We start from the raw sequence: 24,655 nt of genomic DNA on the forward strand, positions 1-24,655 counted from the left end.
AAAGGACGTTGAAGTCTAAGTTTGTGATATAGATATAAGGGAATTTTCATAGCACATTTTTGTTTCTGTTTTTTTTTTTTCTTCTTATTTTAGGCAAAACGGTTTTATTAGGTGTAAAGGATACACAACTGAAAATTTTTGCTAAAATCCATGTTTGTGATGTATTTTTTTGATACATAAGTACAAATCCATGTTTTGTCGAACAAAAAGATTGGACATGATCATTACGTCGCAGTTTCAGCGTGGTACGTTGTACTTGGATTTGTGTTCTCTGTTTGTTTGCGAGAGATAAAAAACTAATTTTGAGGTTTCACATTTGGATTTGGATAGTGAGTATGTTCAAATTGATTGACTTTGCGATTTTTATTGTAAATGTGTTCTAATTTTCAGTTTTTTCTTCCATGTCAGGTTCACTATGGTGTGATTAGAATTAAATAATTTAATTATAGGTAATAAAATGAGTTGGTTTATTTTATTTTTGTTTTTCTTGGCTCATAGTATTTAAATGATTATAAATTTTGATTCGTTTTTTTTTACAGACGAGTTGTTTTTTCTATAGACTAATAGGTTAATATAAAATTTGAATTTTCTACTAATTGTTTGTATGTTGTTTTTCTACTGTACTTTGACTATTACTAATTTTAATATTTTAAAATATATTAAGAAGATATTTAAAATATCAGTACAGGATATTTTCAATGCTTACTAGAGGACAACTAAAAAAATCAATAAAAAATCTGGACTCGTATGTATCATGATCTACTTTGTCATCTTAAATTTAATGAAGTAATTTATTCATTTGAATAATCAACCATCTACTTTTAAATAAAGAAAATATTTTTTTATAATAATTTTTAATAAACAACATAATAGAATTTCAAATAAGGAGAACAAAAATTCAAATGTATTTTCTTCTTTACCTTCTAATTTCATTTTTCTTTTGACCCTTATATGCTTTTTTATCTTTATCTAAGTTTTTTACATCCCTTTCTTCTAATTTATGCTTGTCCTCACTTTCTACACTCTCTCATCTTTGAGGTATTTTATCTGTTCTCCCTTTGTTATTGGATAATGTTTCATTTTATAATTTAAATTTCGTTATTATTAATACTTTATGTTTTATTATATTGTTTTTTGTTTATTTAAGATTTTATATTGTTTTTATGATTTATTTTGTTTTTTAATGCTTTAACTTAATTATCTAACATATAGTTATTGATCGAAATAATGTTATCTTACTTATGATTTATCTTTTTTTTTTCAAATAATCAAATTATATTATTCTTCTCATCAAATACAGTATGTATAATAAGATATTTCCATAAACTTCTACTTTATATAGATTTGAAAAAAATCATTTTATCTAGATAAAATAAATTATGATTCCGTTAACCAAATCGTATTAATCATTAATAATTAGTATTTGTGAGATTTGTCACTTTATACGAATTTAATTACTTATTTAGCTGTTAAACATTTTACTGTAGATTGTTTGGTCTCATTCATCTTTGATATAAAAGCAGTGAGTTATTACTATTAGGCATATTTTAAGAGTGATTGCTTCTAGACAATTATATAAGATAGGTAATCCTAAAAAAAATTCTAATGAAATTTAATTTTAAGAAATAAATTCAATAATTTTATTTTGAAATAGAAAGTTAAACTATAAAATATGGTTGAAAAATAATTATTTTATACAAACAATATGGTTGAAAAATTAAAAAAAAAAATTATATAATACATTTCAATTATTTAAATTTGAATTCCTAATCCTTGAAGCACGTGGACCAACTACTACAATAATGAAAAGGACCATGAGAAAATCATTTCAACCATTGAACTAAAAAAATTTAATAATGGTATTATTTTGTATCGGACTAGTTTAAAATCATCAGTATGATTTTTTAAGACTAATTTACTATTTTATTCCCAATATAATACTATTATATTAATATTTGAAATTACGAATTTTTTTTCGCATATCTTTGAAAGTGTAATTTATCACGCACTGGTTTACAATTTTTAAAAAATCTACAACTTAAATCATTATAATAAACTGTCTTAAAGAATTAAAATGACAACAGATCATCAACTATAAGAATGAAAATAAAAGAGCAAAACATTTTTAAAGGCTTGTTTAAATTTTTCTTAATTTCAAAATATTAACATTTCCAAGAACTGAATGCTACTTTACTGTTACCTTAGAATATAAAAGAAAAGAAAAATATCTTTGTTGATAAAAAAAAAAAACCAAAGCAAACCCATGATATATAATAGTGTATACAACATAATTATGAGTAAGTTGATAGTTTCCATGGAGGGCTTTATTCTTTTTATTGTTTTAGTTATCCATTTTCGATCAATTTTTAATTTTTTGATCCATAACTTTTTTACTCAATTTTCAAATGTTTTGATGTAAGTCTTTGTAATTAGTTTTATTTTCATAAAAATAAAATAACGGAATGCGATGACAAAAAATAGAGAAAGAGGAATTTTTTAGAGAAAAAGTTTACAAAGAACAAAAATATATTTAATTTAAAATCAAATAAAAAATTAAAAGAATTTGTGGTGGAAAATTACAAGACGTAAAAGATATATTTCACAATAATGTTAAAAATTGGAGAAAGAAAATGATGCATACAAGTAACCACGCATTATTTATAATACTATTTATCGTCACATGGCTGTGAGTTAGGACGGTGCCTTTGCCCCCTACCATTGGGCCACGCCATTCATCATGTCTACCACTTACTCTTTTCAAAATCACACCTAATACATAATAACAATTTTTAAATAAACTATATTGCTACATTTTGGAAATAAAATAAAAAAAATAATTCAACATTTTGTTAATAGAGCGATACTTTAAAATAATATCTAAATAAAAACAGTTATAATTATGATGCATTTTATCTACATCTTTTTCTACTTCATAATAAATTCATAACAATAAACTATTAAAAAATAAAAGAAAATAATAATGTAATTTTAAAAAATTATTATTATCCTAATTCTTATTTATACCTCTTTTAATTTACATATAAATATATTAATGCAAGTAGTAGTCATTATATTTGTGGTTTGAAAGTGAGAGCAAACCTTATAAGATATGATATCACCAACCATATAAAACTTTGAAAAATATTCCAAACAATATGTTTGCAGCTTTTTTCTTAACATATTATTAATTTCTTTAATTTTGTTTTAAACTTCTATATTTAGCTTAGACTCCTAACGTAGAAAAAGTGTAATTAATAATTTTTTAAGAATTTTTTCAACTTTAAAAACATGGTTAAAAGTTGTTATCCAGAACAGGTTGTACTATTAATCACATGCATTATTATTAATTTTAAAGCAAAAAATCACACTACTATCTATCATCAAATGCCGTATATAATACATATACTTGTTGACTTTATGATGATCATATTATTTATTTATTTTCACTAATCGACGATATAAAAATCTTTATATTAATTCCCACTGTGTATGATAATTGATCTACATTTTATTTTCACACAAATAAAATAAGACAAACAAACTAAAAAGTACACTATAGCAAAGAAGTTATTAATTTGATCATCAAGTACAAGAAAGTGATCAACGGTCATGCTCCTCTGAACGGCTATTTCTAAGGACACAATCCAACGGCTCTCAATACTCCGGCGGTCACCGTCCTACACTATTCTTTTCCGGTAACCGACCGCAGCAAACGGTGACTTCCTTTTAAACATTCCAAAACATTAATTAAAATATGCACTGTGCGAAAAGAAAATCGGCGTTGAACTCCATAGTTATAAAACCAAAAAAACAGGTCCTATAAGAACGTAGATCCATTGCATGCATATATAGAAAATAACTACACAGATCCATTCATGGGATCAAAATCTCTCCATGCATATTAGTGTTTGAATCTATTTTTTTTATGATACTGTCAAAATTTTGTTTTTAAACCATATAAATTGAAGAAAAGTGTTTTTAACAAAAGCATGTTTCTGAATTTATTTGTTTTCTGAATGAACCAACGATCACATTATACGCTTTTATAAAATTAGCTTTTATAAAATTAGGTTTCATAGAGTTGTAGCAAGCAACAAAAATGAATGGTGTTTTGAAAGCTCACCAAGATGAACACAGAGTCATTGCTCCAACCAACCAAAACAGAATGAAAATCCAGAAGAAGAAGTTCATGTCAAATCCTTGTTACAACGTTGGAACCTACGAAGGAACCTACGTAGGTCTCATGAATCTTCCTCCTTCGTATCCATTTGAGTTGTCTTCTTCCTTTTACTATCATCATCACCAAAAGCAGCAACAACCGCCACTGCTTCCTTTACCCGCAGTTTCTCCGAGTGTTGTCAACAATGGAAGAAACAGAAGCAAAGAATTTTCCAACAGAAAACCAAAGCAAACTACGAGAGAGGAACTCAAGAAGAAACCAACAATGGCGTTTCGTACAACTCCTGTGGGTTATACGTCGTCGTTTAGGTCAACGGCAATGGCAGGGAAAGGTTTTGGATATGGCGCCGAAAACGTGGATTTTTCAAGTTGGGTCTTTAATTTGTCACCGCCACCAAGCAGTTTGCCGGTGCCAAAGTTTTGTGTGAGAAGATCAAAGCTTAGTTGCAATGCAGAGACAAATTAAAGATTAGTGTGTGGTAATTAACCTACGACATTTACGATGAAGTTGTTTTACCTTGTTCTTGTTATCAATGGTGTTTACTTGTTTTGTTTGTGTGCACCATCAATGTTTTTTAATAATTTGGGGCATACCAATGAAGTGAGTTTCTTTTTAATGTTACGTTAATCAATTATGATAAGTATTCTTATATTGAACCAGTGTTTGTGCATTCATCGTCTTTCCTATTAGATTGATACATTAATTGGGGTTTAATCCATAATTTTATTTGTTATATTTCATGTTACTGAAAATGTGGTTTATATATTTTTTTTTCTATGTAAATATATTTTGTATTTTAATGTTTTTCTTATATTTTATATAACACATTTGTATTGTTAGAAAACTAATAAAAGAGACTAGATTACGTAAAAAAAAAATTATGGAAACTAAAAATGTACAATTTTTAAATATAAATATTAAAACGAAAAGTTAAAGAACAAAGTATTTAAATTTATCCACCATGAAAAAAAAAATAATCCATATATTGTAACGATCTATTTTCAGGCATTTTTTTGTATTCGGTATAATTTATATGGACCTCTTTTTTCATCGTAATAATGTTTCATTTATAATTTAATTTTAATGGAAGCTAACAAAAACTGACTCAACAAAGTAATCTAAAAGTAGGTTCTCTCAAAGTGCATTTTCCACTCTCCATATTAAAAATTAACAATATATAAATAAGAAGATAAATGCATTTAAAGTGCAAAATATATTTTTAGATATACATGTCACTCGTAGAGGATTTTAGTAATTTAATGTTTTACTTTTGTATAAAGGATCCAAATAAATTATCATATGATATTAAAATTATCTAAAATTGAATAAAAAAAAACAGAGAAAAATAGAGGCCCAAACAAAGAAAAAATATAAAATTAAACTTGATTGGGAGCTTACAGATTATGAAACAAGCAGGCCACTTAAGCTAAAAACTCCACTAATCTATTCTTCCTAATTTTTAAAGGTTAAATATATTTTTATTTATTAACTTTTAATAAAAATTAAAATTATTTTTTTAAAAAAATTTAGATTAATTTAGTCTTCAATTTCTAGAAATACGTAAATTTAATTTTTTTAATTAAAATTTAATTAAAAAACTAAATCTACACATTTATAAAATTATAAAACTAAATAGGATCAAAATTTAAAAAAAAAATTCAATTTTTACTAAAAGTTAATAAATCAAAACATATTTAACTCATTCTTAATTAAAGGTCTGCACATAAATTTTAATAGTAAATTTTTGTTTCATAACTTGTAAGATTCTCCTTACTAAATATTTTTAGAAGTTGCATTATATAGGTATTCCTTAAGTCTCTAATTTCCTCGTTGATAATAATAATTGATTGATGTGCTCTATACTCGATTATTTCAAAATTCTTATTAAAACATGGTCAAATTTAATATTTTTGAAAAATTTATAAATATATTATCAAAAATATGAATAAATATCCGAATGTATCAATGTCCCTCTCTTCATAAGGTAGCAAAATGGGTTAAACAATTAAAAATGGAAGGAACTAAAAAAATGTCCTGATTTAATTTAGAACCCTAGTGCCAAGTTTAAATATACAAAAAAAGAAATATTTTTGTTATAAAACTTTTAAACTATGTTATTGAATTATTATTAAATCGGACCAAATTAGTCCACATTTAATTTGAACTAAATAATTATATCTAAACCCTGGATTTTAGTGGGTAAGTTCAAAGTAGCCAATTTTTTCATACTACTTATCTCTCTTTTTTCTCATTTTTGTGTATGGTTGATTTTTTTTAAAACCATAGTCGATTTTATTGAGATTTGAGGTTTCCAAATAAGGTTTTAAGAAAGTTAAAATATTTTGAAGGGGGTTTGTTTAGCAAGCTATTATCATTTGTTAGGATCTTAAATGAAAACATGAAAGCCCAATACGGTAGCTTCACTTTATTTTGTTTTTAGCCCATTTTCAGTTTTTTTTTCATAATGTTGATTTACAATGTTTGAACTCACTACGAACTTTCTATGGTATTAAAAATTATAGTATTCAAGAAAATTATAAATTAGATTTTTAAAAGTCATAGGTGTGAATCTAATTGATTACTAATGGTGAATATGGGATAAAAACATATATCTTGAATTTCATTCATATTTAATTGAGGTATTTTGCACATTAGCAAACACATATGAATAAATAAATAAAAGACTACACCATAAAACTTTATGTACTTGTGTATTTCCAATAAATGCATAATTTCTTCTACTTTTATTTTTTTTAAATGCAAGATATCTTCTAATGGAAATTCAGAAAGAAATTAATATCTTAAAATTTATTGAAGTGATTGTCTCAACATATAAACTTTTATGTATACAAAACCTAAAGATTCATCCGTATATAGAAGCAAGGGATTTAACATAGCTACAAAGTTATGTAGCATTAATGTTTGGCAACAAGATGCGAATGCAGTAAAACGAATATTTTGAAGTCAAACCCTACGTGACCAACAAAGTTTGAGCTAGATAGAGAGAAAAGTCAACAACACACTTTATTAAAAAAAAAAAAATCACAAGGTAAAATTTATATAGTATTCAATGTGTATGAGCTAGGTAGTAAAAAAGTACCTCTAAGATTAACTTTTTCTTTTGAGTTTCGGAAACCAATAAAAAAATAGTTTGGTTACTTAATTGAAAGTAACCTCAAACCCATATTGTGTAATGTAATTTAAGAAAAACGTGTTAGATAATGTTCAATTTAAGATTGATTTCCATGTGAGATAATTTGTTTTTGAAATTACAATAATGGTGTAACTTAAAAATAAAATAAAATGAATTTGAATAAATCATTTAATTTTCGCACATCTTCATAAAAACAAATTGTATCAGTCCAAAACGATTTGGTTTGAAATCCTGATATGACACGACTTGTTGATTTGAAATGATTTGGTTAAATTAATATGCTGTCTTAAAAACAAGGAAAATTAATTTTTAACGGTTGATAAATTTTTTACGGTACATGCGTGACACCATTTTGATGATGAAAAAAGATTTGATATGATTTGAAAAAAAAAAAGAAATTTAGTATATACTAAAAAATAAACTTTCTCGTAAAAATTTTATCAAATAATTATAATTCTAAAGATAAAAAGTTAAATTTGGATTCTCTGTTGGATTTATTGGTGTTGTTTATCTATTGTGTATCTATAATATATTGATCATCACTAATTTTAACGTTTTAAAATATATTAAACAGATATTTAAAGTATCAATACAGTGTAATTTTAATACTCAACAGATATCAACATTAAAAAGACTAGTAAAGAACCTAGATTCTAAAGAAATCTTATTTTTTACGAGCCTTCAAGTTAATATAAAATATTATTTTAGACTTACACAACTTTTTTTCTTAAGAAGTTGTACAAACATGATATAATTTGTTTAACTTCCAAATTATTTAAGAAGTTGCACAAATTTTTCATAAGTAAATTATCCGAAAATGGTAAAAAAAACCCTTAAAACCTTGTTTCTGGATACAACGTGTATGATGGGAACTTTCTAACATCCCAATCTCAATCTCTTTAAGCTTATTTGTTGGAGAGTTACACCTACTACTTTGGATTAAAAACATGGAAATGGATGAGCATTAGCAACCATATAAATCAAGTGAAATTATGAAGCTCATTGTAAAGAAAAGCATGGGTTCATGGAGTGACAGGTAACATGATCAAACATGGTGCTCTTAGAACCACAAAATCGGCACAGAGGTTGTTGGCTTAATAATTAACGTTATCATCCCATGCAATATTTTTCCGATAATACAGTTATGGAACCGAAGAGTTCGTTGGCATAGTTAACCTTAACCACTCTCTATTTATTGGCGGGAATAGACTCTACTACACCAACAACCGTACCTCACGGGGCACTCCCTTTTACTCTTTATATTATTATCTACACTTACTTACCTTTAACATATAATATAACACACTACACTCTTTTTTTCTTTCATTTTTCTATCTTCATCTTCAACATTCAAACACAATGGCTGAAGTGGAACTCGTTCCTCCACAAGGCGTGCCACCTAAAACCGACCAACAAACCAAAACTGAGAGTGTGTCGTTTTTTGGCTTGTTTGCTACAGCTGATTCAACTGACTGTGTCTTAATGTTCCTCGGAAGTGTCGGTTCTTGTCTCCATGGTGCTGCTCTTCCTGTTTTCTTCATTTTGTTTGGTCGCATGATCGACTCTTTGGGACATCTTTCTAACAATCCTCACAAATTGTCCTCCAGAGTTTCTGAGGTTCTATCACCATCTTCTCGACTATTGTATTTTCCTACGTGCATGAGATTCTAACGTGTTTTTGTAAGAGTTGTATGTTTTTTATGTGTGATGAAGTGAGTTTTGGCTTTTTTCTTCTTTGCAGCATGCTTTGTATTTGGTCTACCTTGGTGGAGTTGTTCTGGTATCTGCTTGGATGGGTACATCTTATCTTCAACTTCATTTCTTTCTAAGTAATGCTTCTAATGAGGGATGGTTCTCGTTGGAAGTCAACGTCGACTAAAAATAATGTGAATTTAAAATATATAATTGAGTGCAAACTTCATTTTACAAGTCAGTTTTGTACTGTAAATTAGAATTAAAATTCACTTCTTAACATTATATCAGAACCATGACTTCCTGTCTATCATAACTAGATTTGTGTTTGTAGTGGTAGTACAAACATTTTATTCTTCTGGGTGTTCCTCAACAACCCTTTTACAGCATTAACCATATAATCACTTTTTACTACTATTTTTCAGGAGTAGCGTTCTGGATGCAAACAGGGGAGAGGCAAACGGCACGTTTGCGTTTGAAGTATTTGCTGGCAGTGCTGAAGAAGGATATTAGTTTCTTTGACAACGAAGCCAGGGATGCCAATATCATTTTCCACATCTCAAGTGATGCAATACTGGTACAAGATGCTATTGGTGACAAGGTGTGCGACATGGTTCAAACAAAACATGTTGTTTTAACATTGTTGAGATTGGTTCTTCAGTGGTGAAATGGTCTTGTTTTTATTGTGCTGAATGCAGACAGGGCACGCCATTCGTTACCTCTCTCAATTCATCGTTGGATTTGCCATTGGATTTACCTCAGTGTGGCAGCTCACACTACTCACCTTGGCTGTGGTTCCACTTATAGCTCTAGCAGGGGGAGCTTATACAATAATCATGTCTACTTTATCAGAAAAGGGTGAAGCAGCTTATGCTGAGGCTGGGAAGGTTGCAGAAGAGGTAAATAAATAAACCTGTGTGTGAATTGAGATTTTGTTCAAAGGCTATTTCAACAGTTGAATTGGTGTTTTATCCTTAACATATCTTTTTGGATCAGGTGATTTCTCAAGTGCGTACTGTTTACTCATTTGTAGGAGAAGAGAAAGCAATTGGTTCATACTCAAAGTCTCTTGATAATGCTCTGAAACTGGGCAAGAAGGGTGGTGTGGCAAAAGGAGTTGGAGTAGGCTTCACATATGGCTTGTTATTTTGTGCTTGGGCATTGCTTCTATGGTATGCTGGCATACTTGTGAGGCATCACAAGACAAATGGAGGAAAAGCCTTCACAACAATAATCAATGTCATCTTTAGTGGATTGTAAGTATATCACATACTCTGCTATGAGTTGTTAGTTTTTATTTGTGAAAAAGTTGAATCCACAATCTCTCTCACCCTCCATTCTAAACGCACCAAAATAACTTTATTTCTCCAAATTGTTAACAAAAGTTTAAATCCAAACAAATTTTCTCCCTTCTCTTTTGTCTACCTACTAAACTACCTTATCACTCTTGATCATGTCATATGATAACTCACATAACTTTGTTATGGATTACTTTTGCTACTTTGTAGTGCTCTTGGTCAAGCTGCTCCAAATCTTGGTTCCATTGCAAAAGGGCGTGCTGCTGCAGCCAACATCATGAACATGATTGCGTCGGCTTCAAGCAATTCTAAAAAGTTGGATGATGGCAATGTTGTGCCACTGGTTGCTGGGGAAATTGAATTTCATGAGGTCTGTTTTTCGTACCCCTCAAGAACCAACATGATCTTTGAAAAATTGAGCTTCTCAGTGAGTGCTGGCAAGACTATAGCAGTTGTTGGTCCCAGTGGTTCAGGAAAGAGCACGATTGTTTCACTTATTCAACGGTTCTATGACCCCACTTCAGGTAATTAATATTACCATTTAAGAGTTGGTTTCGTTTGAAATTTCCATGACCCTTTTTATGGCAAGTGGGAACAAGTAGGAGAGTGATACACCAAGGTAGAGAGAAGAAAATGAAGGGACAAAAAATTAACCTATGCCAAACACACCCCACATTTTTTTATTTGGCTAGTACAACCACTTTTTTTTTCTTTTTTGTCAATGAATAGTTCAATATTTAGGAGGAGAGGTTAATGCATTAATTTTCACTAGGTAAGATCCTGTTGGATGGATATGACCTAAAGAATCTTCAATTGAAATGGTTGAGAGAACAGATGGGCTTGGTTAGTCAAGAACCAGCACTATTTGCAACAACAATAGCTGGAAATATCTTATTTGGAAAAGAAGATGCAGACATGGATAAAGTCATACAAGCTTCCATGGCTGCAAATGCTCATTCTTTTATTCAAGGATTGCCTGATGGTTATCAAACTCAGGTTAGTTAATTTTACTCAATTTTTTTAACTGCTTTCCTTTATATTTTTCTTTTGGAAAGTTGAAGTTGGTCATTCAATACATAAAAATTATCTTCAACAGCTTCATAGTATCTTTGTTCTACTTAACATAGAAAAGTCATAAAGTTTATCTCCTCGTAGAAATCACAGTGATCCTATATCATTCAGGTTGGAGAGGGTGGCACCCAACTTTCAGGGGGGCAGAAGCAAAGAATTGCCATTGCAAGAGCAGTGATCAGAAATCCAAAACTATTGCTTCTAGACGAGGCCACAAGTGCTCTAGATTCTGAATCAGAACTCATTGTCCAACAGGCATTGGAAAAAATAATGTCAAACAGAACAACAATAATTGTTGCTCATAGATTATCCACTATACGAGATGTAGATACAATCATTGTGTTGAAGAACGGCCAGGTGGTTGAAAGTGGAACTCATCTGGAATTGATGTCCAAAAATGGAGAGTATGTGAATCTGGTGAGTTTGCAGGCATCACAGAACCTCTCAAACTCTAGATCAATATCTCGCTCTGAAAGTTCAAGAAATTCTAGTTTTAGAGAACCTGCAGAGAACATGACCTTAGAGGAACAACTGATGTTGGACACTAGAGGAGAATTGGAATCAAGTGATCAACACTTGCCATCAAAGACAACTTCAGCTCCAACAATTTTGGATTTACTGAAACTGAATGCTCCAGAATGGCCCTATGCAATATTTGGGTCGGTAGGTGCAATATTGGCTGGCATGGAAGCCCCTCTCTTTGCACTTGGAATCACTCACATTTTGACTGCATTTTATTCTCCTCAGAGTTCTAAAATCAAGCAAGAAGTAGATCGTGTAGCTTTGATATTTCTTGGAGTGGCTGTTATTACTGTACCTATTTATCTATTGCTTCACTACTTTTATACATTGATGGGAGAACATCTCACTGCCCGTGTACGTTTATTAATGTTCTCAGGTATTCATTCCATCGCTGCAAAAGCTTTGCTATTACAATAATCACATGCATTAACTTTTTCTGAAATGAGAAAGTGTTTTGATTTCGTGTTTGCAGCTATTCTCAACAATGAAGTTGCATGGTTTGATAAAGATGAGAACAACACTGGCTCACTGACAGCCATGCTAGCTGCGGATGCAACACTAGTGAGAAGTGCTCTAGCTGATAGACTCTCAACCATTGTGCAAAATGTAGCCCTCACTGTCACAGCTTTTGTTATTGGCTTCACATTGAGTTGGAAACTAACAGCAGTGGTTGTAGCATGCCTTCCCCTTCTCATAGGAGCTTCTATCACTGAGGTTAGCTTCATAACACCGAAGATGTTATAACTCTTGATGACTTCAATTTTTCACAATTTCATGAAGAAGTTGTGTGAAGTTTTCAAGACTTTGGTCTTAAAGTCATCATAAGTTCACAAGACTTGTCCATAATATTTGCTCTGATATGTACAAAAAACGAAGAATAGCTAAGTTTAAATTACTTTTGCAGCAATTATTTCTGAAGGGGTTTGGAGGAGATTACAGCCATGCTTACTCTAAGGCAACTTCTTTGGCTCGTGAAGCTATTGCCAACATACGAACTGTTGCTGCGTTTGGCGCCGAAGATCGAATCTCAATCCGGTTTGCATCTGAATTGAACAAACCTAACAAACAAGCTCTTCTACGGGGCCACATATCAGGTTTTGGCTATGGCATAACCCAGCTATTGGCTTTCTGTTCCTATGCACTTGGCCTTTGGTATGCATCAGTTTTAATCAAGAAGAAAGAGTCAAATTTTGGAGACATCATGAAGTCCTTCATGGTCTTAATCATCACTTCTCTGGCAATAGCAGAAACACTAGCTCTTACCCCAGACATTGTGAAGGGATCACAGGCACTGGGATCGGTTTTCGGCATTCTCCAAAGGAGAACATCCATCACCCCAGATGATCCCAACTCAAAGATTGTAACTGTTGTCAAAGGAGAGATAGAGTTTAGAAACGTAAGCTTCAAGTACCCTATGAGACCCGACATCACCATATTTCAGAACTTGAATCTCAGAGTCTCAGCAGGGAAGAGTCTGGCAGTAGTGGGCCAAAGTGGTTCAGGGAAAAGCACAGTGATTTCATTGGTAATGAGGTTTTATGACCCTGATTCTGGATCAGTCCTCATAGATGAATGTGACATCAAAACCCTAAACCTGAGATCCTTAAGGCTGAGAATAGGATTGGTTCAGCAAGAACCTGCTTTGTTCTCAACCACAGTTTATGAAAACATCAAGTATGGGAAAGAGGAGGCATCAGAAATAGAGGTGATGAAGGCAGCGAAAGCAGCAAATGCTCATGAATTCATCAGCAGAATGCCTGAAGGGTACGAAACTGAGGTGGGTGAGAGAGGGGTGCAGTTGTCAGGGGGACAAAAACAGAGAGTTGCAATTGCTAGAGCTATTTTGAAAGATCCATCAATTCTTTTGTTGGATGAAGCCACAAGTGCTTTGGACACAGTATCAGAGAGGCTGGTCCAAGAGGCTCTGGATAAACTAATGGAAGGTAGAACAACAATTTTGGTAGCTCACAGGCTATCAACTGTTCGTGACGCTGACAGCATTGTAGTGCTGCAAAATGGCAGTGTTGCCGAAATGGGAAGCCATGAGAGGCTCATGGCCAAACCTAGAAGCATCTATAAGCAATTGGTTAGTCTACAGCATGAATCGCTTGACCAAGAAAAACATTGATGAATTATTATTCATTTGCAATTTCCCAAGTAAAAGGGTACTTGCAATTTACAACATGGATTGGGGCAAGGCCTAGTTTATTTTTAAGAGCATGCCTGAATGATTTTTTCTTTGTTTTCATACGACAATTGTTTTTATGTTTATATATACACGAGCGCTTCGAAAAATTCAAAGCCTATCATTGGATGTTTTGTTGTAGAGTGGTACCACTTTTGCAATTTCTTTCTGAATTTGACAACCATTAAACCTTGTTCTTTTCTCATGAAACTTCGATGAAAAAAAGGCATCTTTTGACCAAAATAATTCTTAAGAAAGAGGTAGATACATGCAGGGATCCTTCTTTTTTACTAAATATTGCTTCATGGTTTCACCTTCTTAATTTATGAACGTCACCATCAATGAAAGAGCTACGTACCAACACCCTTGGCACGAGGGTATGGGATATTGTTGCTGACACTGCACCCACTAAGTGCCAATTATACAGAATTCGCTTATCATTTCCAGCACATTAAATATGGTAGTTTGGCTTATTGACTACTGAAGAAAAGTATTAAGAATAAGACCCTTGACCCATTTAGAACCATAAGTCTGTATACTTGCTTCTTATTAGCAAGGCCAGCCGTGAATTATTACTACCAAAGGTGTACGCCTTTAAAAGGATTAATTTGGATAATGATCGTTTACCCATATATGCACTTATACAAACGAGAAAGTTATTAGTGTTTTGGATTTTCATTTCAGTGTTCCCTGAACTAAGACATCTTGCCCCTGGTGTTAAAGTGATTGTAGTTGGAACCAAGTTGTGAGATGAATGCAAGACAGAGTTCGAACTTGTATCTTGGTTGCAGTTTGGTGGTGCGTGACTAACCCTTCCCTGCTCTTACTAGGACATTAATGATTAAATATAATTAAATTTTTTTCTGCACGTAGCATTTGAGGCAGCCTTATTTGGATAGCTGGGAGGATATGTTCAGGACTCTTGACTCCTATCGTCAGCTTTATGGTACGATAGAAAGCACAATTAGGAACGATAGACTGCTATGGAAGGAATGGAAACTAGAAAAAGCCTTTTTATGAGTGAACTCGGAAAAACCATTTATATGGTTCTAGTGAAACTCTAATCAGCAAATTCTAATCGTGCTTTAAAATGTCTTTGACGGCTCAGCGAACATGTTAATGCACGTAATGAACATTCAATTTAAACAGCTTTAATTGAACATTAATCTGCATCTGCACATGCCAAATGTACTTAAACAAAAGTAATGACATATCTTCCTACTAGTCTTCTAAGAAATATTAAATGAAAGTGAATACATTTAATATCTTGGAAATATAAATAGATACGATATGTAGGAAGACGTATGAAGATTTATAATTATTCACTTTAATGCAAACATTTTATAATGCACAAGTAGTGAACACCGATAAACCTTTGTTAATTTCGAACACCGACAACTACATGCGTGGTTTTCCATACTACTACACGTTTGGGCGTCTTGGATGAGTTAGGCGGGGATTTAGACCTTGATAGGGTCATATTTTTCACCAAGTATACCACCCTTCTGTTTTTGGAATTGGATGTACCTCAATGTGCTGGTAAAAAAAGCATCTGAGGCTGGGAGGGCTGATGCAGAGTCACTCTGCATCTCAGTCGTGATCAATTCTATAAGCCCCTGGATAGTAGCACTAGTGATCTGCGGGTTTCCTTTCTCAAAATAATATATGTACCTGGAAACCAATCATCCATTAGTAAGAAAGCCACCAAGATAGTGTAACAAGCAGTTTTATAGCAGAAGGAACCAACTTGTTCAGTATTTCAACAAATAGTGTTACTGGACCGCTGCTACCCCTTGCTACATTGGCCATTTGTTGAGCAGCATTTGCAATCCTCAAAGCACGCTTAAGGCAAAGCAACACCCTGTAACCAAACAGTCAACATTGCCACGAGAAAGAAACAGAGAGGACAAAAGATGACAAGTTGAAGACTTTTCAGAATACAGTAAAATTCTATGTCAAAACTTTTCAGCAATTGTAAAAGTGTGCATCAAATGTGCAAAGGCATAACACTTCATAAAGCCTGATTCAGAGGAGATAATTAATTTAGAAAACATAAGCAGAGGCAGAGATGCATAAAACCGATCAAATTATCCCAATTATCCAGTTGATTATACCTTTCTCCATCTTTAATACCATCTTGATCATCAAGCCAAAAGAGATGAGAACATGCATAAACTGCTCGGCATTGATCAGGTTTCTTCAAAAGCTTCGCTGAATACTGTAGAAATTGATAGAAAACCATATTAAGTTTGACATGAATACATTTGCCCCAATCCATTTGTCTAAAGGTCATTGGCTAGAGAAACCTTATAACGGTTGGCCAATACTGAATTTTAAACTAACGTTGGATGGCTACGTTTTGGGAAGGAGGAAGGCAGGGTCGGAATAAAATAGAAAGTAAAGGGATAACATGGAGAGGTTGCATTCCCCAATGTATGAATAATTAGTGAAGGGGAAATATAAGGAAATAATTTATAATAATTGTAACAATTCCATCTAATTCTTATTTACTATTCTAATCTAAGCCTTGTCATCGTAACTTGTGAGCTGAAGTTGAATGATTGCCTTGGCATTTCCTTTCCCTCCAAATAAGAGGGAATATTCCTTCCCCATCCGGTTCCTTTCATCCTTCCTCCAAAGAGACTCTTAAAAAGTAAAAGGACAAGGGTGAAAAAGTAAAAAACAAGTAACGGTACTGTACCCCTGTTGCCTTGTGTGTTAATGTATCCCTGTTCTCAACACCAAAGACGTTCATTCTCTGAAGAGACCCAATAATTAAATGAATTGCAGTTACCTGGGCTTTAGAGTCCTAAAACCAGTATGAACAGTCATTAGTAAAAGTCATTTCTTAGTCATACTAAGAATATGTTAAAAATGAATAGTTTCAATAATAATTACCGCAATTTCTTCTTCATATAATACAAATGCCTGAGTGAAAAATTCGTAAGCAACAGGCTCAAGGTCGCAGTCATTAGCAGCCTGATATTAGTAAAAGTGAGAAAAAATACACTCTGACAATTGCACAAAACGAGAAATGTCATAATCATCATAAATGGGTATTATAATGTCAGGAAAATATTAAAATACATGGTTGTGATAGTACCCAAAAATGTCCAGAACGAGTATAGCCCTTAAAAATCAATTCCCCACTCGGACTAAAATGTTAAACCTTCAATTTAATGGGGGGAAAGAATTGCCCATGAATGTCTGGGTGGCAGAGAATCAGTTTTCAACACCCAACTCCATTTACAAATCCCCTTTATTGGTCTTCTCAGAGTTGTTTGGAAATATAAAGAGAAACAAAGGCGAAAGGCATCAGATTAGATAATTCAAGTTTGCAGGGTCAAGCATACCTCAGCACATTGCAGATACAGTCTTAACGCCAATTCAGGAGATGACACAGAAGAAAGAGCTTCAATTATCTGTAACAAAATTACTAATATTTGTCCATCACATGATAACAATATATGGTGCATACAACGTTATATAAACAAATAAAATACTTGATAGTTATGCTAATGCTATACAGTAGTTAGATAAAATAACTCCATGACAAAATGTTTGAGTTGTGCACAGGTAATTATAAAAAGAGATAATTATTCTCGTCCACCCCACTAAGATAATAAATTTTAAATCACCTCATTTAAAAGCTGAAATATTTTTTTTGGTGTTGTAGGAACTTCTTCTCCAACTATATCTCCATCTTGGCCATGCAACTGCCTGATCAACTGCAGAAAATGACATCTATTAAACCTCGAGATCTAAAGTTGAAGTTAATGCAACAGTATAAATATTGTAAGTGTTACAGAATACTTCACAAGATAATGGGGTAACAATATTAGACACCATTAAAGCCCTCACAAGGTTAAAAAATAATGAGGCTTAACCATTAAATCACATATATAAAACCTCAAGATCTAAAGTTGAAGTTAATGCCACAGTACAAATTTTGTAAGTGTTACAGAATACTTCACAAGCTAAAGGGGGTAATAAAAGTGAAGAGTGGGAAGAAAAGATTAAGTATTTGTGATTTCAAATATATACTTAGTCTCAAAGCTCTAGTGTACATGGTTAATAGGATCCTTGTACAACCATTGGCAGCTTCAATTATGGAATATGAACCTCACAAGACCAGGCAACTCCATTCATATAATTTTCAAACTATCATCACATAGAATTCAATTGAAAAGAAGCATGTTAAAGATGGTGTAGATAATACAAATTGAAAGAATAACATCGTTAAAGAAGGATACCCTGAGTGCAGAAAATATCAAGGAAGGAACTGTAAAAGGCAAGCGTCTTGGTCCTCCACTCATAATATGCTTCTTAACGGTACATATTATCTGAAGGTCAATAAGATACGAAGCACTTAATAGAAATATACCAGTGAAATTCAATTTGACTCCAAATACACTCATTGTTACCTTGAACATTTCTTCTGGTTCATCGTTATGAAGCATGTGTATGAGACGAGCAACAGAATTTTGTTCCTCATTGAAATCTTCTTCGTCAACCTACAGATCAGACATAATAAAAGGGCTGATCTTAGGAAATTACTATATGGGTTAAACATGTAAAAAATGTTAAATAAATAATTTAAGATAACATATAATACAGAACAATTTTATCCTTATAAAGAAAATCCCAAGATATTCTAACAATTCTCTCAAACTTACCTCGTCCACAATTGTTCCATCCAAATCCATTATAAGCCCTTTTATTAATTCAAATAAAACTTCAACCTGCCAAGGCACAATGAAAAATGTTACAGAGAAATAATTTTATTAGGTTGAGTCAAAGGAAAAAATAATATACCTTATCAGCAGTAGAGATGCAAGTGTTATTCTTCATAATACTTTGGATAATAACCATGGCCATGACTTTATTTGTTTCATGATCAAGATGATCCATTACACGAGGATAATTAGAAAGTGTCAGTGCAGTCACAATATCATTGTATTTATCTAGTGGAGCACTTAAAAGTGCTACGACTTGCTTTGTTGCTCTACTGTCATCAAGCTTTGGTTTTCCAGAAAGCTTCTTCACACATGATCCCTGAACAAATTCCACAAAATATGCAGGTTAGAGCTAAGATGCAAATACCACATCACACAAAATGGTAGATCAAAATGTTTGAAAAGTAACATACCAGTACTTGGTCCACATAATCAAATCGATCTGGATGAACACGGAGAGTAAATGTAAGAAGAGAAACATGCAAAGCAATTGCTCCTACTATAGGCATGTCAACTTGTGCTTCTATCACCTGCAGTCAAAAGCAGGTATATGGTTTGGATTGCAGCCCCATAGTCCATAAAATAAAAGGCATATCTAGTATCTAGTAGGCACAAACCAAGAGACTATAATCAATGTTTAGTTTTTCTCATACAGAGAGTTGAAAAGAACTTCCTGTAACACAGAAGATCAACTATCAAGTAAAGCCCATTGGATCCACAATTTTTTTATGGTCTATATATATGCAACAAAATACAACCAGTATGGCTTTATTATATAGCCCCAGCTTTGACAGTTGCACCTAGCAGGTTAACACAACCATACAGATGCCTTTAATTCAAACTACTTTAACAGTGCACTTTCAACTTGTACAACTTCTAACCATAAGATTTTATAAAAGTTTTACAAGAAGGAAAAGAAATCCGTACTAAAGGAATAGTAGAGGTACCACTATATGTACTAAATTATTAAAGGTAAATATTTACATCAAGGGAAACAGCATTTGCAACACACCATCACATTTAGTTCCTTCATTGTCCATAACTTTAACAGGACATCTTTTCTGCAGTTCTCCCAAAATAAGCACGATAAAATAGAAGTTACAAACTGAAGGAAATCTGGCTTACCCTGCCTATTGCTGTGCTTAGTTTAGCAAATGCTTCCACTTGAAGAAATTCAGGCAATACCTGAAGCATAAATGATATCAACAACACATGGAAGCTTAATTTTTGACAAAAGGTGCATCAGACTTACTTCAATATTAGAGGCAGCATAATTTGACAACCTGTCCATCAACTGAGATAACACTGTTTTGATGTCTACTGTGGGCTGCAAATACAGTCAAGTCAGTCAAAGAGTAAATAAAAATAGATATCAGCTTTAAGAAAATCAGATAGACAGAACAGAATTGATCTATGAGTATCTTCAGTATAAGGACTAGGAATGTTATCAAATGATTGATTGGTGGTCGTAGCAAATGTATGATGATTCACTGACCAAGTTAATTGATAGTGTGAAGCAAAAACCTTTCATGATGAGTTGAGATAAGTACAGAATGAATATATTCGCATTTACAATAGATAGAGAAATGGAGAAAGAGACAATTGCAGCCTGTACAGAGTCAGGTAACAGAGATTGAAAATCCAATACACAAAACAGAGAATAAATTCTAAAAAATAACCTAGGGCAATAAATAACAAGCAAAGAGTTTATTCTTGAAAAGAAAAGTAGGAAAGTATGTATCAACTTCAACTTTAGTTATGGAGCTGTTTGAACAAATGCTGCAGAATTGGATCAAATGCACAGGGTGAAGTGACCATGATGAAGTTCAAAGGAGTATGAAAGAAACACGACAGTTCACTCATTTCTTGAAGAATTTCTGAAATTCCACTTCAATAGGAAGAATTTCAAAATCCTTGTTTTATGCTCAACCAAAATGCTTAGAGATTTTAAAATTCACTTGTTCAGTATTCAAGCAAAAAAACTCTCTTAATTAGTCTTAAAAATTACATGGACCACTAAAGTCTCTTTAAGGGCACTGTAAGTATGTTCAATTGTTCTTGTCATTAACCATAACACATGCAATATTTTTACGCACTAAATTCACGGTATTATCAAAATTTAATTGAGGGTCTGTAGTCACCATTCCAAATTGCCTAAATTCATGACCAATCAAATATGTGATAAACTTTTCAAAAATCATGGAGCTTCAGATAATATTTAACCTTAACAGGGGCAATTATAATGTATATCTCATTAAAACTTGTAAGAAACAAACCTCAAGGGCTAAATATAATATTAACAAAGTGTTAAAAAATCAAAAAGTATAGTAGGCATCTCCAAGGATGACTGATAAAATATACTTAAGCTCAAGCACACAAAAAGGTTATCTATTTCCAATCTACTCATGCTACCCACCTGCAATTGGGGGCAAGCACCTAACAGTGTCTCAAGTGTCTGCAAATGGTACTCGTCAGGAAAAACCTGGATTATACACTCCATAAGATAAAATTGGGCAAGCTCGTCATTACAGTTGACAACCTGCTCAAGCCAATTTAGAAAGCTGAGAGACATTATGACATCAAGGGTTACATATGAGAAAAAAATTACATTTTGGGGAGAAAATGTACATTATTAGACCTGCTCTAAGACACTTGGAAGGACGATGTCTTTGTACATCTCAAGGTTCACACCCTCTATCTGACTCAGAACGTGCAGATTCTTCCCTACCTAATAATTTGAGGAAAGGAAATCACATAACTTATCTTTCTATCAAAATGAATAACACTGCTTCATCAGGAAATAGTTTATATTACAAGATCACGAAGCTCGTTCCTTTCTTTTTCCCTCTTCTCTCTTATCCGACTGGGTCCCTGCAGACCAGAAATCCCAATTGAAGACCTCAGCTCAGGATCGCCAAAGATTAAGCATGATTCACAAGCACCATAACACCTGCATGGCCAGAAATCATGTTCTCATGATTTATTTTTACCTCAATGGCTATGGCATGCAAGTACTGTGGTGCTATGCATCTCATAAGATAAGATTAGAAAAGAGTTAAGGAAGTTCAATGAACCTGATGCTGCAACTGCAACCGAACCCACAGCTTATTCATTTCAGTGAAATTCTGTAAAACAAATTCAACTGCAACCATCACATCATTAGATTCCCTGCAGGAACAGAGGCACCTTTCAATATCCATCGTTTTAATTTTTGTTCACTCAGCCCCAAACATAATACCAAAATACAATATTTCATATTGAAAATTGATACCAAATACGTGGGAAGAAAATTGGAGAAAGATAAAAAGTTATCTTTTTAGTGACTTTCTAATTACTACATCACTATTAAATGAAAGAAAAAAAAATCTAAATCCTCCTACCAATCTTCCAATTTACTGTATGAAGAAAGTACTGAATTTTTTTTATATTATCAAGAAATTACATACATTTACTTTTTTCATTTTAGTGGGATAAAATTGTAGGATATAACATTACTCTGATTAAAATGATAGAAGACAGCATGCCACATTCAAAAACTACTAATCCATCACCAACCAAATAATGCCTTACCCCTCTTCATGTTCATATCCAATATCAGGCAATTTATCTTTACTGACTTGAGAAAGGTAGCTCCTCAAAAACAGACCGCGAATTGGATGCTGAACAGCGCGACACATTTCCACTAGATCTTTAAGAACATCTTTTACTGGAGCATCCTTGCTTCTAAGGTAAGCAGATCCTACCGTGCAAAGCAGATACCTGGCAGTAAATCACCAACGCAAACACAGAGACCGCACAGTCATTCAAATTGAAATCATAAGCACGAGCATTGGTACTCGGAAGGGGGTTAAACTGCCAAAAACGCTTACAGTCTAGGCAATATATTTCCAGCGTGCTGAACAAGCTCGTATAGATCAGCAATTGCAACGCCGTGTCTTCTTTCGTCTTTGAAGAACATCTCCAGCCTCCGAAGCTCATCGAAGGCTCTCATATCTATAAAGGAAACACCGAATCGAATAGAACAATTGAATTGCGAACCTAGAAGTTCGATTCATTACTATATGCGATGCGAATAATAAACGAAGAATATTTTATTTACACAGTTCGTAGTATTTGTGCGGTGAGAGCCTAGAAGTTCGAAGCTCCGATAGCATCTGCGCAGAGTACTTGAGAGCGTCTCTGAGATTGTCTTCATCCTGCGAGAGCGAACCGTGACGAATTGAGAACGATAATGGATTAGGTTACGAAGAAATTGGAGAATACCAGTGCGCGATGCATGAAGAATGCGTTGTGCTGAATCCCGGCGATACCCTCGGCGAGCCATTTTTCTTCGTCCTCGAATCTCTCTGCAATCATTCTCTTCCAATTGGGCGAGATCGCTCGTCTACAGTTACAGGTTAGAACCCACCACCGCGATGGGGTTGGGTTAGTACGAGACAGTTGATTTGAATCGCATGTGAGGATTCTTGACGCCAAAAATAAATAAACCACGGTGAATTCAAGAAATTTAAAAAAAATAATAATAAGTGTAATTTAGGTCTCGAATTTTAATTTAGATTTCAATTCTTTTAATAAAATGTTAATTATTTCTTATTATCAAAATTTTCTTTTAAGTTCTTACATTACATTTAACATAGTTATTTATTCGCAAATAACTTGTTTTAACTTTAAAATGAATACGTTCGTGTAATGTCATTTAATTATTAATTGTGTGCCTAATAAGTTTATTAGCCTTTAATCTTACTACTTACTACTTGCTTAACATGATAACGGACAGCGCCAAAATTTATACATTTTATAAATTCTGTATTATTGTGATTTCAAATTTGAAATTCTTAAAATAAAAAGTTCGTTTACTGATAAAATAGTCTTAGAATTTTTTATAGTTTAATAAGTTATTTAAGTATGAAAATATGTTAAATACTTATAGATTTTGTTCCTCATGGTAATTTTAGTTTTACTATCTTATTCAAATGTATTATTAAGACATAAAGAGGATCCAAATCAAGTATTTTCATTTTGATAAAGTTTATCTACTTAGTATTCTATGATTTATGATATATAGTTTAATTTGATATTTTTACATCCAACGTGTTTAAAAACACTCCACTTTTAAAACTAAAATATTTAACTATAAAAGCTACTTACTCAATTAAATTGAAACTCAAACTTAGGCTCATAAGATTATTTATAAACGTAGAAACAATTATATTGTAGTACCAAAGCATAAAATAAATATAACAACTAAAATTCAAATGTTTTATAATTTAATATTAAAAATTTTCTAATGTTTAATTCAACCACCAAATCAAAGTGTGTAAGCATAAAACTGTCAAAGTATATAGTTCCATAATAACTTATTGGAGTACTCCAAACAATATTTATCAACAGACAAAAGCTATAATGTTTTAACTCGTATAAAATTAAAAAAGTATTATGCATAATTTAATAAGTCTTGTTGATAATCTTATTTTTAACAAATTTAATTATAATAATAGAATTTAGTCCTTATAAAAACAGTTTGAATAAAATCAAATTGCTTTATGATTTCCAAAAATAATATTGAATTAACCTAATTTGTCCTAAGGAAACAAACTGTTTTAAAGAGTCCATAAACCCCATTAAGAACCAGTTTTTTATTTATTAGACCATTTCAAAACTAGTTTACAGCTCGTAACAACTTCTGAACCGTTTCCAAACTGATTTTGTTTTAAATAAATTTAAATATATAAGAAAATAAATGAATAAACAAACTGGGTAGAGATTTTTTTTAATTTAACAAAAATAATTTATATTTTAAATTCTTAAAATATCTGC

At 32.3% G+C, this 24,655-nt stretch overlaps 3 protein-coding genes across 3 annotated transcripts; 2 read left to right on the plus strand and 1 right to left on the minus strand.

Annotated features, from left to right (window-relative positions):
* The first annotated feature begins 4,099 nt into the window (after positions 1-4,099).
* Positions 4,100-4,645, plus strand: LOC114194204. The gene has a single exon (XM_028084312.1). The coding sequence runs from the start codon at positions 4,100-4,102 to the stop codon at positions 4,643-4,645; it is 546 nt and encodes a 181-aa protein (XP_027940113.1).
* A 3,944-nt stretch (positions 4,646-8,589) lies between these two features.
* Positions 8,590-14,275, plus strand: LOC114193387 (ABC transporter B family member 13-like). Its single transcript, XM_028083152.1, has 10 exons — positions 8,590-8,951; positions 9,076-9,130; positions 9,452-9,627; positions 9,725-9,925; positions 10,023-10,282; positions 10,535-10,848; positions 11,097-11,320; positions 11,507-12,293; positions 12,390-12,631; positions 12,822-14,275. The coding sequence occupies exons 1-10, from the start codon at positions 8,694-8,696 to the stop codon at positions 14,043-14,045; spliced, it is 3,741 nt and encodes a 1,246-aa protein (XP_027938953.1). The 5' UTR covers positions 8,590-8,693; the 3' UTR covers positions 14,046-14,275.
* A 982-nt stretch (positions 14,276-15,257) lies between these two features.
* On the minus strand, positions 15,258-23,312 carry LOC114194546 (vacuolar protein sorting-associated protein 35B-like). The gene is made up of 22 exons (XM_028084857.1): positions 23,102-23,312; positions 22,938-23,034; positions 22,708-22,831; positions 22,409-22,597; positions 21,913-22,006; positions 21,653-21,709; positions 21,477-21,566; positions 21,255-21,377; positions 20,091-20,165; positions 19,964-20,023; positions 19,252-19,368; positions 18,918-19,157; positions 18,779-18,844; positions 18,527-18,616; positions 18,356-18,445; positions 17,741-17,830; positions 17,456-17,524; positions 17,001-17,081; positions 16,804-16,911; positions 16,217-16,320; positions 15,850-15,963; positions 15,258-15,773 (listed from the first exon to the last, which is right to left on the minus strand). The coding sequence occupies exons 1-22, from the start codon at positions 23,192-23,194 to the stop codon at positions 15,563-15,565; spliced, it is 2,382 nt and encodes a 793-aa protein (XP_027940658.1). The 5' UTR covers positions 23,195-23,312; the 3' UTR covers positions 15,258-15,562.
* Positions 23,313-24,655: the final 1,343 nt, after the last annotated feature.

Source organism: Vigna unguiculata, chromosome 8 (genome assembly GCF_004118075.2).
Source record: "Vigna unguiculata cultivar IT97K-499-35 chromosome 8, ASM411807v1, whole genome shotgun sequence".
NCBI lineage: Eukaryota > Viridiplantae > Streptophyta > Magnoliopsida > Fabales > Fabaceae > Vigna > Vigna unguiculata.